The sequence below is a fragment of the Magnolia sinica genome, chromosome 18, assembly GCF_029962835.1.
Source record: "Magnolia sinica isolate HGM2019 chromosome 18, MsV1, whole genome shotgun sequence".
Lineage (NCBI taxonomy): Eukaryota > Viridiplantae > Streptophyta > Magnoliopsida > Magnoliales > Magnoliaceae > Magnolia > Magnolia sinica.
The window spans coordinates 59,839,908-59,858,136 of NC_080590.1; the positions used below are offsets into that span (position 1 = coordinate 59,839,908).

Genomic DNA, 18,229 nt, shown 5'->3' on the forward strand with positions numbered 1-18,229 from the left:
GGTGGAAAGTGTTCTATTTCTTGTTATCTGCTATGCAGGATGCTCTTAACAAGTCAAGCTTTGAAAGTTATAGTTCCAGTGCACGCGATTCTCTAGCTTGTTGGACTCCTGATTGCATAGGATTTAATCTTATTGAAGCTGTTTTATGCCATATATGTCGGAAGGAAAGACCGGGTGCAGTGTTAGTATTCATGACAGGCTGGGATGATATTAGCTGCTTGAGGGATCAGCTCAAGGCACATCCCCTCTTAGGAGATCCAAACAGGGTTCTCCTCCTTTCATGCCATGGCTCAATGGCTACATCTGAACAGGTATGACCATTTATGTTTCTCAATCTTACTATTGATGGCTACTCCCTATACAGATGGGGCAATTACTAATGATTACTGCAATTATTTCTAGTTTAGAGCTTAGTCTTTTAGTTCTCTACAGTTTCTAACGGCTACTGTTGGTGTCTTTTTTCTTTTTATCTTTGTAAAATTGCTTATCAAGGAGTTGACTACATCTACATCTATCAGGTCTATGCATGATTACTTCTTGTTTATATATTTTCACATTTGAAATAATTCACAATAAGTTCTTCTGGAAAGTTATGAAGCTGAACTGAATTTTTAAAAAGAGAAAAAAGATCGAGTTGAATGACAATGGATCAGATAGGAATCTGCAAATGAGGTGCTCCCATTGCAACTAAATAACCTTCCCTCCCCCCGTTTTTTTTTGATAAATTGCAAATCTTTCTAGAAGAACGAAAAAAAGTGGGGTAAAAGAGAAGGCTTGGTAAACCAACACAAATACACAACCAGAAATAAGTTCCCCTTTCCTAATTATCAATGAAAGCCTACTATAATACCCTCATTGATAGAGTCTTCTTCCATATTTTCTTCTGAACATACATGATGTAGGAAAACTTATGAAAGTCCATATCATCATCATCGTAATCATCATAGCCTTGTCCCAGTTATAGGTTGTTTGCATTATTGATGAGCAAAAATTTCACTACTGGAAGCCACCTGACATCAGCCCTCCTTTATCTAGGCTTGGGACGAGCCTGTACATCACTCCAAAAAGGCCATGTAAATCAAGAATCTCCTCTACTGAAGTCCAAAGCACGATTCAAAGTGAGAGTGGCACCTGGTTAGGAGGATCATCCAACTAAGGACTCCCACATTCACACCACTATCCTTGCCACGCACTGGAACGTAAAATTTCTCTGAACTCAAGCAAGGGTACAGACATTACAATGAAACTCTTATCTTTTAAACCGTAATAACCCATGGAGCAATTGACCATATAAGCCTCCCCCACAACAAGCTTGACGGTCATATCTCGGTCCACACATGTGCCAGTGACGACCCAATGTGGGCCCTGTTTGATCACGTGTGTGGCGAATCCCTGCATATATCGGTTTAAATCATAAATAACCTGTGTCTAAGTGTTTATAGCCACGTACACAACGGCATGGTGTTTATACAGACATATATAGCGTTATTAACTCATAGAAATGGTATTTTTGGAATGCATGCTAGTATTTGGTCTCATAATAAGCCAGAGCACGGACATGACAATGAAACTCTTATCTTTTAAACCTTCATAAACCTTGGAGCACTATTCACATAACCTCCCACGCAACTAGCTTGACACAATCAAATCCCAGTTTTCACATGCCAGTGATGACCCAATCTGGTCACTGTCTCATCAGAAGTGTGGCAAATCCCCATAGCTATCAGTTTAAATCATAAAAATAGCATGAGTTAAAAGTGTTTATAGCCGCATACACAATGGCACGGTTGTGTATACAACCATATACACTATACAGCCATATTGACTCATATGAATGGTAATTTTTGGAACATATGTTAGTATTTGGTCTCTTAATAAGCAATGTATGATGCTTCTAGAGTCCTTTTTGTGTATGTGTGTGCATGTGCGTGCGTGCATGGCCTTGTGTGGGTGGGCATGTGGGCATGTGTGTCATGGGTGATGATGCTAGGGTGGGTGCAGGTGTGTGTGTGGGCGTGCGTGTATTTTTTGCACAAGTTGGATCCTCATGATAGGGCCAACCTATTGGATAGGTTGGATGTCTGTTGGAGTCTAAAAAGTGCAAAATAATTCTAAGTCAATAGAAAGCGTGGTTATGAAATGACGAAGGCCCAACCGGAACGTGCAGCCTAAGATTGCAATAGGGTGGCTTGAAGGAGTGAACCTAAGTATTGAAGGCGTGGCCCGATGGTGTGGCCCGAAGTTGCGATGGCACGGCCTTGTGGCCAAGTTCGCGCCATCCCCTGCCATATGGATTGATTGAGACCCCACTCTTGCCACATCACTAATAGGGGTGTCAATGGGCTGGCCCGACCCATTGGTCTTCCAGGCTTGACCCCGTCTCGGGTCGGGCTTGGGTTGGAGTTATTAGGCGTGAGGGTCGGGCTCGGGCTTAAATTTGAAGCCCGTTTCTAAGTCGTGCTGGGCTTGGATTAAGATGTCCAAAACCCTGACAGCCTGGCCCGGCGCATAGAGTTTAAATAATATTTCAAATTTCAAATGTCCAGGTTCACCTTTCACAACAGACGAGGGAAACAGAGGGGGGAAAATTTATTTCACTTTATGAAAAGGGTTGTTGGCTCAGGTGGCCCCCATCGTGGTGTTTATGTGAAATCCACCCCGACCATCAGCTGTGCCTGTGTTACCCCATTCTAGGCCTAGGGCAAAAAAATTAGCCTTGTCCATGTTTCAAGTGGACCATACTATTTGAAACAATGCACATGAACCACTCATCCTCCAAAATATTTCTGTTCGTGTGGCCCACCTGAATAATGGATGGGCCTGATATTTGGGCCCTAGGCCTAAGTCTTACTGTCGTATCTAATGATTGGAGTGGATTTTTATAAATCGTCATGATGGGTCCTGTAAATATCAAGGGTGGACGTCTCTTCCAACCATTTCCCTTGGTGTGGCCCATTTGAAGCAGTGGTCAGCTTGATGTTTTGGCCATGACCATAACTTAGTATTGCACCTCAAATGGTCAAAACGAATCTCACAACATCACAGTGGGTCCTCTAATAAATAAAGAATGGGTGTCCCAAGTAAAGTCTTTTCAGACGCATGTCACTAGGGTAGTAGTTCTGAGAAGAGTTTTCTTAATATGATTTTTTTTTTTTGAAAAGTGGGTCGCAGCTTGGTGGGCTCCACCTTGGTGTTGGTGTGAAATCCACCCCGACCATTAGGTGTCTCAAACCATGTTAGCCCTATATCTCAAAAAACAGCCCTATTCATAATTCAAGTGGGCCACATGATTAGAAATAGTATACAAAACAATGATCACCCTCTGAAGTTTTTCCCTTGGTGTGGCCCACATGAATCACAGATGGGCCTGATTTTTGGGTCCCATGTCTAAATATTGGTGTGGAATCTAATGGTTTGAGTGGATTTTATATAAGCATCACGGTGATCCCTATAAAATTCAAGGGTGGACGTCTTTTGCAAGTGTTTCCTTTGGTGTGGCCCATCTAAATCATAAATCGGCCTAACTTTTTCATGGTTGGCCTATTGTTGGATTACACATCTAATGGTTGGAGTAGATCTTACATACACATTAAGTTTGGCCCCATAAAAAAATTGAAGGTTTGCCATTTTTTTAAAAAAAAACTTTCCAGAAAGCTCTAAGCAGTTGGGAGAGGGACGCCTTTTTGTGTGTGGGGCCCACCTTAATTAGGTAGGTAAAATCCACTTCGACCATTAGATTTTTAATACCAAGCCTATTGCTCAAAAATCAAGTTGACCAGTTATTTAGGTGTGCCACACCAAAGGAAATAGTTGGGAGAGAGATGTCCACTCTTGATATTTACAGGGCCCACCGTGAGTATTATATATAATCCACTCTAGCCATTAGATACCACATCGAAACTTAGGCTTAGGGCCCAAATATTGGGTCCATCCATTATTTAGGTGGGCCATACGAAGGGAAATGTTTGGAGGGTTAGTGTTGCCTATGCACTATTTCTAATCAAGTGGTTCACCTGAAACATGAACGTAGGTGATTTTTGGGACTTGGGCCTAAAATGAGGTGACACATCAGGTGGTTGGGGGTGGGTTTCACATAAACACCATGGTGGGGCCCACCTGAGATGGCAACCCCAACCGATTGGACTTACTCATTAAAAGATTACTCAAAACCCTAGAATACATTCCTTCCTCATCTCCAACCCACGATGGGATATGCCTCTCCAGCCAAGTCCCTGTTGCCATTGTAGCAGTGACGTCCTGGCCATTGCAATAGGTTTGTCTCTCTCTCTCTCTCTCTCTCTCTCTCTCTCTCTCTCTCTCTCGACCATGGGGCCCACCAAATGCACGGATCAGATAGTATAAGCCAAAGGTATGGGGCCCACAAAATGTCCATTTATTTTTTCGAACTTTTTTCGAACTTGGGTTGACCTTGTTTATACATTTCAGGCGGGCTCTAGATAGACTATTTTGGCTCGTCACGGGCCTGGGCTCGGTTTAGGCTTAGTTCGAAAAATGCAGGTTGGGCTTGGTTAGAGCTTGGCCTAGCCCTAACCTGGCCCAACGCCATATCATCATTCGCCCCCCAAGGAAGTCTATAAATACGGGGTTAAGCTCTGAGGATTAAGCGGCTTTCTGATGCAGGATGATTAACCACTTGCTCTAAAAGCTCGAACTATTAGAGTATGTCGAATTAATCCCTTTATCTCATAGTATGTCCCTGCATCCCCCAAGCGACCCCACTCGAACCCTATGTGAAATGCTTCTGCATTAATCACCCCCAATGAGGAGTCTCGAACATGAGACCTCCCACTCTGACACCAATTTGATGCAGGACAATTAACCACTTGCTCTAAAAGCTCGAACTATTAGAGTATGGTGAATTAATCCCTTTATCTCACAGCCCAGACCCCACATCTCATGGGTTAGGACCTTGAACGAACCCCCCTCGTGGGTCCCAAATCACATGGGTACCGCCTCACATGGGCTGCCCACCCCGAGTGTCCTCGCACCTCACAGGCTAACCCACGAGCCCGGTGTGAAATGCGCATTAATCACCCCCGGTGAGGAGTCTCGAACACGAGACCTCCCTTGTGGGCCCTGCCCACCCTGAGTGTGCCCCTGCATGATGGGGACATCTTGCGCACACGCACGCCCCCTACGCACGTACACAAGGAGGGCCCCATCATCGATCTGGATCGATGACGACGTCCAGGGAGGGCTTCCTAGTTAGTGGACTGTGTTTTGGTTCATTGGAGTGGACTCGATCGTCATGTGGATCCTACCATTGGATCTCATGATCGTGGCCCACTACTCTAGATGATCTAGTACTTTGAGTTTTGCTTATTATTGTTATTAGGAATATCATGGACGGTTTAGATTGCTTTGATTAGTTGTTATTTTTGTTACTTCGTCTCTAAGTAATTGGGTACGCACATGGCGCGACTTTGGGGTATAGGTTTTTCTTATAAATAGGCAACCCCTTGTAGATTTTTTTCATTGAATATTATGTGTAAAATTTTGCGTTTTCCTGCTTCTCTAATTCTCTGAGTTGTGGAAATCCAATTGGGTACGAAAACCTCCCTTTTTCGAAGGGCTAACTATCGTGGTGCGAAGGCACACCCTTCTCAAATCTCCCCCATCTCTTATCATCCATATTCATCATCTCCCATAGTCATCCACGCTTTAAATCCACCCTCTTTTGCCGCCGATCCTTCCTCTATAGCAAATTTCCAAAATCAAGCCCTATAGGAGGGCCGAAACTTTGGGGGAGCACAGTGTTCAAACCAGTCATCTGATCACCCTAAAAATTGGTGTGTGGGTGGCCCATCCCTGGCCGACCAACTTCTAGTTGGCCCTTTTTGGGTTCATGGGCACCACACATGTGCGAGCTGCAATCCATGCACGTGCGTCAGGCCAACCAACTGTCCGCACGTGTGGACTGATTACAAGTTCTCTCTTTCCTCTCTTTCACTCCTCTCTCACCATATTTCCCTAGCCCTAACCCTAGATTATCCTAAATCCCAATTTCTATTCCCCTTTTACAACCCTAGGGTTTCTTGAATTGAAACATGTGAATCCCTTGGATTGGGGAAATAATCCTTTACATGCGTGGATGAATCTACTCTCCTTTGATCATTGCTTGGTCTATAATTTTAATTGATCCAGCCCTAGCATGTGTAGGGTTGGACCCATGTAGATTCCCCTTGCTGAATGCTTGACTTTATGTGGGATGCAGAATTTTTGTGATTGTTTCAAAATTAGTATGATCTAAGGCTTGAAATCTTGCATATCATATTTAATTTCCATGTCCTGCCTCACTGCATTACTTTCCCCAGGTAAAATTCTAGAGGAAATGCACTAAGTTTGCCATCTCTAATGAAGGTGCGACCACGCCACCAACCTGACCCAAAAGAAAAGCCGCGCTACCCCTTATGAGCTTGGGAAAAGCCGTGCTACCCCACTTTTATGCCGTTTTATTAGCATTTGACTGGATCTCCTTAGCCACTACACCGTCCAAGGTGATGGTGCAACTCCACTATTCTCCATATAACTCATTTTTAACCCTTTCTTTAACATTAATTGTTCATTCCTCTATTTTTTCACAACATTTGACAATTAATGCACTAAAGCTAGCCTAGTCGCCACTACCATGGTGATTCAAACAGACTAAGAAGAGATGAATAATCTCTATTCTCTAATCCAGCATGGATATGTGGATACACCCCACATACAATATCCGATGTAGTGCTGTAGCACTATCTTCTAATGCGTGGACAATGTATTCTCCGATAATAGACACAATGATACACTCCCTGTTTGGGAGACTAATACATGACAATCGTACATAACCTTATCCTGAATCCTTTGAATAACCATGGATTCATACTGGAAAGGAGATTACCAATAAGGGCCCTTGCCCTGATAACCCACCATGTGAGGAGGCCCCAAAGCCTGAAGGATGGATCACATAGATGATCCCAAGACTGTCAACGAACAATCATAAGTGTATTCATTCTTGGGTGGCAACACACACATCAATGATCATGTAGTTGAATGGTCACACCTAAAACTCAATTTGACATGGTTAAGCATCCATGGATATATCACATGATCATAGGGTTAAGTGGCCACATATTCGTCACAATTTCACATGGTTTAGTGGCCATATATTCGGCACAATTTCACATGGTTTAGCGTAGGGGCCATTCATTCATCACATGATCACATGATCAAGGGGCTACACATATATCACAATTGCATACGATTTGGTGGCCATTCATGCATTATATGATTACCTAATTAAGGGGCCACACACACATCACAAGTTCATAAGGTTAAGTAGCCATCTATACAGCACATGATCACACGGTTGAGCGGCCACAAAGATCATAAATTCACGTGGGACGGTGGGCCACCCAAACTAACAAATCCATGTGGATTGGTGGCCACACTATCATCACAATTTCACACTGCTAGGTGGGCCACCCGAAATCACAAATTCACAGTTTGACAGGGCCTGCTGTCCAATGTGGATTTAACATATTATCAAAATTGGTATTGTTGTCCAGTGGACAGTTTGGATTGATTACATATATCATGGTGGTCCCACTGTCCAGTGGACAACGTGGGCAGTCCAAGCTCAACACCACAGGCCCCAAACCGGTTGCAATGGTGGGCTCCACTCCTTGGAGGCCCACTTGTTGGCTGGATAGAAAACATTGCACTGGACCTTAGGAAGATTTCAACATAGATGTCACTATCCTATTGTTCTCTGGAGTGGAGTCCACAGAAATTTAAATCAAGTTGTTATTCGCGTCTTAACTTCACCTAGATTTGTGTGACCTTGCCAATGGATTGGATGGGAAATAACACTAGGTGGGCCCAACCATGGTGGGTCCCACAGCATTCTGGATCAAGCTGATAATTGTATTCTCCCTTTATCCAAGTCTGTTTGACCTTATCAATATTTTGAATGACAAATATACATCATCGTGGGCCCCATAGTCGGGTGGGCCCCACAGCTTTTGAATAAGTTGGGATGTGTGGTTTCACTTCATACATTTATGTGATATAGAGAGTGTTAGCGTATAGTGTGTGGTTAGTGGCTCTTTTAATGTAAGTGCATGTACACACTTTCCTCTTCTCCTGTAGTGTACTATGTGCTCTATTCTCATAAAACATTGTGTGTTAGGGCATCTTGGCTAACACACAACATTTCCCCCAAACTCTTCTCTCTCACTCTTCTTCTCTTTTCTCCATACTATAATCATTAAATCACTTTCTACTTGGTATCAGAGCATACATCAGGGCATTCCGCATCCAACAAGTTGAAAGGCGACACATCACCTTGCTGATGTTAGCAGCCGGCCAGTCGTATGGATGACGTCAGCGTTATACGGACTCATGGACCCCATTGGAGCTAAAAGTTTAGGGGTTTGATAAATTTTGATTTTAGAAGATTTGTCATGATTTTTTTTTTTTATTTAAAATTTTCAGAATCTTTTGGACCTCTTTTTATGGTGTTTTGGCCGAAATAGAGAAATTTGAAAATCGGGTCCCTCATCCATTTTTCTTTGATCTACCTCAAATTAGTAAGTTTTTCTTTGGTTTCGTTGCTCAAGATGGACCGAAATCTTCCTCCCAAGCTACTCATGGAGGATTTTTTAGCGAAGATTCATGTTTGAGTGGGTTTTAACCCCAAATGGATGTGTGACAGGGCTATTTTAAACTCGGTTACGTCATATTTGATTGGATTTCTTCTTATTTTGGACGATTATTTATTGTTTGAGGCTTATCTCTCATTCCCTTGAAGGATTGAGTGAGAAAGAGTTGTTTGAATCAATCCTTCTTACTTGTAGTCTCCTATGGACGGCACAAGGCCTTCATCTCTCGGCATGGGCTCTCTTGAATCCAACCCCTTGCAGATTAGCTCCATCAAGTTGAATGATGACAACTATCTTCAATGGGCGCAATTTGTAAAAGTGTTCTTAGGAGCCCGTGAGAAGTCGTATATTTTGAATGATCCTCCAAGCTCTACAAATGCTACCTACAAGACTTGGACAAAGCAGAATCATCAAGTTATTGAATGGTTGTTCAATAGTATGGATTCTTCGATTAGCCATTCAGTGATGTTTTTATCCTCGGATAAAGGCATTTGAGATATACTTCATGATATGTTCTCGGAGTCTTAGAATTTTTCACGGGTATTCCAGCTTACACAAGAAATTGGTCAGTTCCAACAAAACTCAAGATCATTAAAAGATAACTATTCAACACTTCGGGGCATGTGGGATGAGTTGGACCTGTATCAGCCTCTTCCTTCCAAATGTAAAGAGGATCATGAGCATGCCCATAAGCAACGGGATGAAACTCGTGTATGCAATTCCTAGCCAGGTTGAACTCTGACTATCTTCATGTTCGAGATCAGGTTGTTATACAGGATCCTCTTCCCCCTTTGACGATAGTCTATGCTATGTGCTAGCGTGCTACTGTCTCCGCTCTTCTTTCCTATTCATTTGTGCCACCAGAGTATTCGACACATCTTTTTGGGCACCATCCTTAAGTTCAGGGCGCATTTCTGGTTATGGTGGTCATGGTAGAGGCCGCGAGAGAGATAGCAGTTGTGGCGGTCATAAACTTTGTAGTCGTGGTGGATGTGGATGAGGACGTGATGGTTCCCGCATTTGTTCGCATTGCGGTGGAGCCAATCACATTGTCGATTATTACTGGCAGCTCCATGGTCGTCCTGCATGTGCCGCTGCTTCTATTTCCCCCACAATTGCTCCTGAGGGACAACTTTCCACCCTGACAGTTGAGCAATTGTTTTCAGGGGAGTATCTCATCATTTCTCGGGCTACATATGATGCCTTGATGTGGCTTCATGTTCGTGATATTCCTGAGCCTTCTCACTCAGCTTTGGCCCAGTAAGATACTGCTCTTCTTGCGTCATCTACTCCTACCTCCTGGGTCATAGACTCTGGAGCTTCTTCCCATATGACTCGTAAGTCACGACTCTTTTCCTCTTATTCTCCTTTTCCCCACATTCAGTATGTCATAGTCGCAGGTGGAACCAAAACTCCCATCTCTAAGATTGGTTTCATCTCTCTTTATCCTTCCTTGCCTCTGTCCTTAGTCTTGCATGTGCCTCGTTTTCCATTAAACTTATTGTCTGTTAGCTCTCTTACTAAATCATTAAATTGTTTCATTACCTTCTTCGCTTCTTATTGTTTGTTCCGGGACTTACAGACGAAGAGTGATTGGTGGGGGGGCATGAGCGAGGAGGAGTTTATCTTCTCGATGATACACCCGTTGTTGCTTCTAGTATCCATTCTCTGGATCGAGAATTCATGACATGATGGCACTGCTGCTTAGGCTACCCATCAATAACTAGATTGAGAATTTTGTTTCTGTCCTTATCTGTCACTAAATCGTTATGCTGTAATATTTGTGAATTGTCTAAACATCATCGTGCTACGTTTCCTCCTAGCTCTTCTAGGAGGAAACCTCAACCTTTTGTTCTGGTTTACTCGGATGTCTGGGGACCAGCTCTGGTTACCTCCACTTTTGGATTTAGATATTTTGTGACCTTTATTTATGATTATTCACACATGACTTGGGTTTATCTTTTGAAATCTAAAAGTGAAGTGTTTGATGCATTTTAAGTGTTTTATCATGGTGTACTTAGGGGTTACACGGACTCATGGTGTGGATTACTTCGAGACATTCTCTCCGGTGGCTAAGCTTAATTCGATTCGTGTTGTGATCTCTTTAGCTGTTAATTTATCATGGCCGTTGTTTCAACTTGATGTTAAGAATGCATTTCTCTATGGGGACCTCGTAGAGGAAGTCTACATGCATCAACCTCCTGGGTTTGTTGCTTCCTACAACCCTGCGCTTGTATATCGGATGAAGAAGGCTCTTTATGGACTTAAACAATCCCTGCATGCATGGTTCGAAAAATTTAATCAGGCTCTCTTGGAGTTCGGCTTTGTTAGTAGTCATGTCGATCATTCCTAATATTGTCGAATAGCATATGTAATCGCACACGATTGCATATGCGTGCACACGATTGCATATGCGTGTGCGCATATGCGATCGCACAATTGCATATGCAGTTGCATATATATATATTCGGATTTTTCAAAAAATTAAAAAAAAATCAGAAAAAATCAAAATAAATTATTGTATGTCATTGGGACATGAAATACATTTAATTTAAGTAAAAATAAAATAAAACCAATTACATACATTTACAAATTACAATATAGTTAACTTAACAATTAACATTTAACATTTAACAACTACGAAATATCCATATTCAACATTCAACACTACATGATATATAATATATCAAGTTATCAACAATCAACAACATCAACACACTTAGACTTAGTAAATATTAAACAAATTAAGAAGTTATGTATTAATTATTTATCTAATCAATAATCATATACATTGATTTAGTAGCCATTGTGGCATATCACCCCCAGGTCCACCACCACCACCACCATCACCATCGTCATCATTCGAGTCATCTCCTTCTTCCACATACACTTCTTCTTCTTCCGTTTCTTCATCATATGTACGTACTAATACTTCATCAACATCCAATGGTGGATGTTCTTCAGCTTGATCATCATTATCATCATCTCCTTCTTCAATCTCCTCAATCTCATCAACTGGTTGATGGCTACTACTCGCCCCCCGGCTCCCCCCCGTCCTTCGCCTTTGATTGGTACTATCTTCACCAGGTGTCGATCCGTATGCGGCATCTTCAACTTGTGCCCATGTCAGCTCCTCTCCAGCAAATACCGGGTCCTCCGTCTCTACGAGCCACTCGTTATCTGCATCCAACTCATCTAAGCAGATAGGGTCAAAGAAACCGGGCTTTTCTTTCCTACTCTGGAAAGGTTCTCGCAATTTTTGATTGTATTGAACGAAAACCAAGTCGTTGAGCTTTTTTTGCTAAAGGCGATTTCTTTTCTTGGTATGAATCTGCAAGAAAGAAAGCGCATTTGACATTAGCTATTTAGGTAATTAATCTAGCTTAAGCCACTAAAAAATTAAAGTTTATAAACAATTATTAAACAGTCTAAACTTACCGCCTCGAATGTGCTCCAATTGCGCTCGCAACCACTGGCAGAACACGTGAGTCCAAGAATCTTCATAGCCAGCTTCTTTAGAGCTGGATCCTTCCTGTTCGGGTCCACTCCATAGGTAGCCCACCAGTCTGCTGAGAAAAACAGTTTTAAGTAGGTTAGAGTTTTAGAGACACTTTGTAGAAAAACTATTTGTAAGAGTTCAGTGCACAGTACAGTAACATTCATAGAAGTACTTACTGGGTAATTTCATTGTCTGATGTCTTATTACAATATCCCTTGAGAATATCCCTTCACTTTGTGTAGAAGTCCAGCAAAGTTGAGATCCTGTCCTGTTCTCCTCTATTTGGAATCATTCTTTCCAAGACATCAATAAATCCAACCATATGCATAGTTAGTGCTTCTGCTGGATCAGCAGAAGTGAATAAACAGGCTGGGTTAAGGATGTAAGTAGCCGAATACAATGAGGATGACATTTGGCTACCTCATCTTCTATCTATAATATCTAAAATTGGCTTGTAATCACAGTTTCTATAGTTAAAATGGTCCATGATCTTATTTTTCGCTCTCTCCATCGCATCATATATATAGCCCATTGCGGACTTCTCATCCCCGTCCACCAATTGCAACACAGTGACTAAGGGCTCGGATGATTTTAGCGCCTTTACCACTTGAGTTCAAAAACTTTGTGAAAGAATTGTTTGTTGAACCCGTTTTCCTTCAGCCTTCTTTGACCAAGGCCCACTTGTAAAATCGGCTGACACTACAAAGCTTCTAAGTTCTGATTTCTTTGCATGTAGCCTTTGTAGTGTTAAAAAGGCTGTAGCGAAACGGGTGACTGCTGGACGTAGCAAGTTACCCCTAATGTGTTTTCTGATTCGACTGAGAAGAAGGGCGTGTTTGTACATAAAGTCCGTGATTCTTCTAGCCATTGCAATCACATTTATAAATAATTTACTTATATCTTCTAACATAAGATTAATACAATGGGTTGCATAGGGGGTCCAAAATAAACGTCGCCTCTTCTCCATAAGAAGACGATCGGCCATTACATACGAGGCTGCATTATTTGTAATTACTTATACAACATATTCCTCACCTATTTCTTCAACTACGCTATCTACTAAGTTAAACAAATATTCTCCTGTGTGTGAATGGCCTGACGCATCCACTTACTTCAAGAACATTGTCCCAGCTGGACGATTTACCAAAAAGTTAATGAGAGACCGACCGGATCTATCGGTCCATCCATCGGCCATTAGTGAACAACCATATATTTTCCACAAATCCTTATATTCAGTTATGAAGGATTGTGTATATTCAACTTTAGTTTTTAGGCATGTCTTCCTCATTTCACGATATGAAGGAGGTTTAAGCCCAGGTTCAAATTGACCTATAGTCTCAACCATTATTTTGAAGCTTCTCAATTTAACGGCGTTGAAAGCAATGCCGGTTTGGTAAAACCACTTAGCAATATATTGAATTGTGGTTTTCCTATCTTTTTGTTTATACCGGTTCTCTAAAGTTGTTTGAGCCAGTCTTTTCCCTCTACCCCTTTGGTTGATCACATCCTCGGGGTGTGGTCTGCACCATTTATCCATAGGCCCATGCCCTCGAGCTCTTTTCAATGGTTGTACTTGTGGTCTAGACTGGCCTGTTGAAGTAGGGGGAGTGGGACTAGCTTCATCTACATTAACTACATTTATATCTTCATATGCATCTTGTTCTAGATAATCCTCCTGATATAGGGCATTATTGCATTTCTTTCTAGATTGTTTTTCCATATACTCCACGATCTCCTTTCGGATTTCTGGACTAATTTTGTTACATGCTTTTGCATTTGACCCTGGTAAATGTGCAAGGTGTTGCTTGTGCCTTGCAATGCCACCAGAACTCACATACTCACATAACTCACATACTATGTGAGTCTTTTCGGTAGCACTACGGTAGTGCCCATACTTCCAACCCGGGTCATTCGACTTGGTTTCAAAGAAGAAGATTGGGAAGAAGACATTATGATGGTGGATTGGTGGTGTGTGTATTATTGATTTCTACTTGTTAGTAGCCTAGTACTGAAAAGTAACTACTAACTAGAAACTAGAAAGTAAACTACAAATAAAAAGTAAATTAAAGTAAAGTAAGAGACTAAGAACTAAGAAGTAAGATCTAAGAGAGTAAGTAAGAGTAAAGAGACTAAAGAGATGAGACTTGCAGGGGGGGGGGGGAGAGATACACTTACACACTTTACACTAGTAGTAGTAGTAGTCTAGTAGAGGGACAGAGAGTTGAGTTACACACTTACACTTGTAGAAAGGGAGAAGAAGAGGGAAAAGAAAATGAGAGAGAGAGAGATTTACACACAAACAAAATTAAAATTACAAATCTAAAAGAGGTTCCAACTTTCAACTTCCAAATTCTTGTCTAAGTTGTCTTCTCTTCACCTTTGCCCCTTGACTTGAGTATTGATTTTGAATTCTTGTTGTAACTTGTACTTGTAACTTGTAAGTTGTAACAACTAACAAAGTAACAAATTAATTAACAAACAAACTAAAAAAAATAAAATGATAGAAGTTGTAAGAAGTTAGAACTTAGAAAACTTAGAACTTGGATATTATGAAATATGAAACTTTAAGTAAAAGAGAGATAGAAAGAGAGAGTGATGTATATCCCTTGATTGAACTAGAAAGTAAAAAGAGAGTTTAATCAATTCAATGGATGGAGATTGGAGAGCTTGGTTGTAGTTGTAGTCTCTTGAAGAGTCTTGACTCTTGAATCTTCTTGATTCTTGAATGTGGATGTATCATGTCTGTTAGTACTATGTCTATGCACCCTTCCTTGATTCTTAAAAGTTGAAAGAAAAGAAATATGGAATACGTTTGGAGAGGAGTGGATGTAGATTGTAGAGTGCTTAGAACTTAGAAGTTAGAAATACGTAAGAGTAAGAGAGGATGTAAGAGAACAAAATAGAGAATGGAGAGAGAGAGTTTGAGCTTTTTTTGCATGTAGGAATGCTTAGAATACATATTTATAGAGAAAAAATTTGGATTAAAAAAAAAAGGGTCAGAAATATGACCGTTGGCCACTATGCGACACATATTGCTGGCACATGTGGCATATGCGATCGCATGTGTAGTGATCGCATATGCCACTGCCGCATATGCGATCTCCCCTGCATTATGTGCATATGCGATCGCATATGCAAATGTGCGATCGCACATGACAACACTGATCATTCCCTCTTTATATGTCGTCTACCGACGAGCATCATGATTCTGATTGTGTATGTGGACGATATTGTTCTGTTCGGTGGTGATTCGGTTGGAATGTGGGAGGTTAAAGAATTTTTTTAAGACTAAGTTTGAGATCAGGGATCTTATTCCTCTTTGCTACTTCCTAGGAATTGAAGTTGGTCGCTCCTCATCCAGGTTGGTCTTGTCACAACGAAAATATGCGCTCGATCTTCTCATGGAGACCGACATGTTAGGTTGCAAACCCGCTACTACCCCCATGGATACTTCGCAAAAGCTTTGGCCAAATGATGATGCTCTCTGTTTTTATCCCAGGATGTATCAACGACTTGTAGGCTGGCTTATTTACCTTACTATTGCTCCCTCAGATCTCTCCTTTGCGGTGGGCGTTGTTAGCCAATTCATGCAAGCTCCTCGTGCTTCATATCTCACGACTGTAAACCGCATACTTTGGTATCCAAAATCAGCCCCGGGTCTTGACCTCCGCTTTCAGTCACATGGTCATCTTCATCTTTTTGGCTATTCCGATGCTGATTGTGTATGTAGTACTTATAATCGCTGCTCTACATCTGGCTTCTGTACCTTCCTAGGTGGCAATCTTATCACATGGAAGAGCAAGAAGCAACCGGTTGTTGCTCAGTCCTCGACTGAAACAGAATATCGTGCTATAGCTCATGCAACGTGTGAGCTCCTGTGGCTTCGCACCCTTCTTTAAGAACTTGGCTATCCTTCTTCGGTTCCTATTCCTCTTCATTGTAACAACCAAGCGGCCATCCATATTGAGGTCGATTGTCACTTTATTCGGGAGAAAGTTCCCTCTAAGGAAATCATCATCCCTTTTGTTCGATCCGAGGATCAACTTGCTAATGTTCTTACAAAATCCTTGAGTCGAGATGCTCTTCATTGTGTTCATGACAAGTTGGGCATGATCAACATCTATGCTCCAACTTGAGGGGGAGTAAAGAGAGTGTTAGTGTATAGTGTGTGTGGTTAGTGGCTCTTTCAAAAGTGCATGTACACACTTTCCTGTTCTCCTGCAGTGTACTTACTATATGCTCTATTGTAATAAGATTGTGTGTTAGGGCTTCTTGGCTAATATACAATATTTCCCCCAAACTCTTCTCTTTCTTCTTCTCCTCTCTCCCTTCTCCTCTTTTCTCCACACTATAATCATCAAATCACTTTCTACTTGTGAGAGGTTATCAGCAGGTTGAACAACTCGAAAACATGATGGTGGGCCTATGGGAGATTTTAATGGTGAGAAATCAGCCACACGGTTTGCTATTGTGGGGTCAACTTCAGCTTTGGGTTGGCCACACGTGTGGGGCCTGGCCATGTCCAGGTCTAAGTGACCTTATGGACAGGCCAGAGGGCAAGCCAACAAACACATTGGGGCCCATGGAAGATTTCAACCGTAGGCTTAGCCTTCTGCTTCTAACAATGGGCCCCACCTAAGGTTTGAATATGCTACATTTTTGGGTTCGAGAAAGTTTTCAACGATAGGTGGGCAACAACACTGTCTCATGTGGTGGGGTCCACCCTACCGGGCCTTGGGAATTCTTTGATGGTAGGCATTTAATCACCACTATTTCTGTGGTGGGGCTAGATTGGATGGCCATAAACATCATGGTGGGGCCAAGCTGCTGGGTCCCATGGGGTTTTATATCAAAACTGGAATTTATCTTTTCCTTTCATCCAGGTCCGTGGGACCCCATTGTAGGTCCGATGACAAATAAACACCATGATGGGCCCTCAACAGACTGCAGTGGTGGAGATCAAACTCCATTGTTTACCTTAGTGGGGCCCACTTGAGCTTGGAGTCTCGCCTTGTCTGTGGGGTTCCACTCTCGTGTAGGTCCAGGTGATCTCATGGACAGGTGGGTGGCAGGAAGATCATTAGGGTGGGCCCCACAGGAGTATTCAACAGCACGAGTTTAAACCCCATTGTTTCTTGTATGTTTCCAGCGGTGGGGTCCATTTGAGTATGAATCTATCTCATTTTTTTTGGCCGGCCCCATGCCCTAGAGTGAGCTATCGAGATGGATGAACGGTGTGGGTGAGTCCATGCATTATGATGGGGTTAACTAATATAGGTAAGGTACTAAGGTTCGAAGGTGGGTGGAGTGCATGCATTGGTGGAAGGTGTGGTGAGTGGTGAGGTGGCTAGCATGCATGGTGCATGTGAGAGAGGTGGAGAAGAGGGAGAGTGAGTGGAGGGTGTGGTGGAGAGATGTAAGGTGAGTGGGATGTGAGGTAAGAGAGAGAGTTAGTGGAGGGTTTTGGAATGGGCCATGGGCCCTAACTACATGGGTTTGGCCAAGTCAAAGCCCACCACCAAGAGAGGTGATGAGGTGGAAAGTGGGGTCAATGATTCTCTCTTGGTCTTTGGTCAAATTTAGGGTTGTCAACGGTCCAAGCCTGGGGTTGGCCTTGGCCCGGATTTTGAATTGTTTCAGACTAGGATGTTGGCCCATGCCTATTCAAAATTTTAATTTTCATAGGCCCAAGCCTGGCCCATTGACAGTCCTAGTCAAATTTCTCTTAAAGTTTTTGTGCGTGCATGTGTATGCGGAGCAAGTGCGCTCATTTGCGAGGGTTCGCACATGTGTAGGGTTGTAAGGGTGCAGGAAAACGGAGTGCATGTACGAAGAGTGCGATCGCACACGCACGGGAAGTTGGAGCACATATACGAAGAGTGTGGTTGCACACGTACGGGAAGCCGAAGTGCATGCTGGAAGAGTGTGGTCTTGTGCACACGGGAAGCTTTGTTGGGCTCGGGCATTCCAGTCTATTACACACTGACTTTATGCATAGAGTATGATGCAGGATGGATACGCATGCTATGTGAATTGGTGAGGTTAGTTTTCAAATTAAGCATAATTG

At 42.4% G+C, this 18,229-nt stretch overlaps 1 protein-coding gene and 1 long non-coding RNA gene across 3 annotated transcripts in view; one reads left to right on the plus strand and one right to left on the minus strand.

Moving 5' to 3' along the window:
* LOC131233244 (DExH-box ATP-dependent RNA helicase DExH3) overlaps positions 1-18,229 on the plus strand; it is a 144,794-nt gene that overhangs the window by 68,920 nt on the left and 57,645 nt on the right. For both annotated transcript variants that reach the window (XM_058229890.1, XM_058229891.1), the window contains exon 10: positions 39-311. In XM_058229890.1, the coding sequence (XP_058085873.1) occupies positions 39-311 (273 nt within the window). The remainder of the gene's footprint in view (positions 1-38; positions 312-18,229) is intronic.
* On the minus strand, positions 11,539-12,448 carry LOC131233245 (uncharacterized). Its single transcript, XR_009165141.1, has 3 exons — positions 12,339-12,448; positions 12,102-12,232; positions 11,539-11,994 (listed from the first exon to the last, which is right to left on the minus strand). It is a non-coding gene; the product is annotated as an uncharacterized LOC131233245 (long non-coding RNA).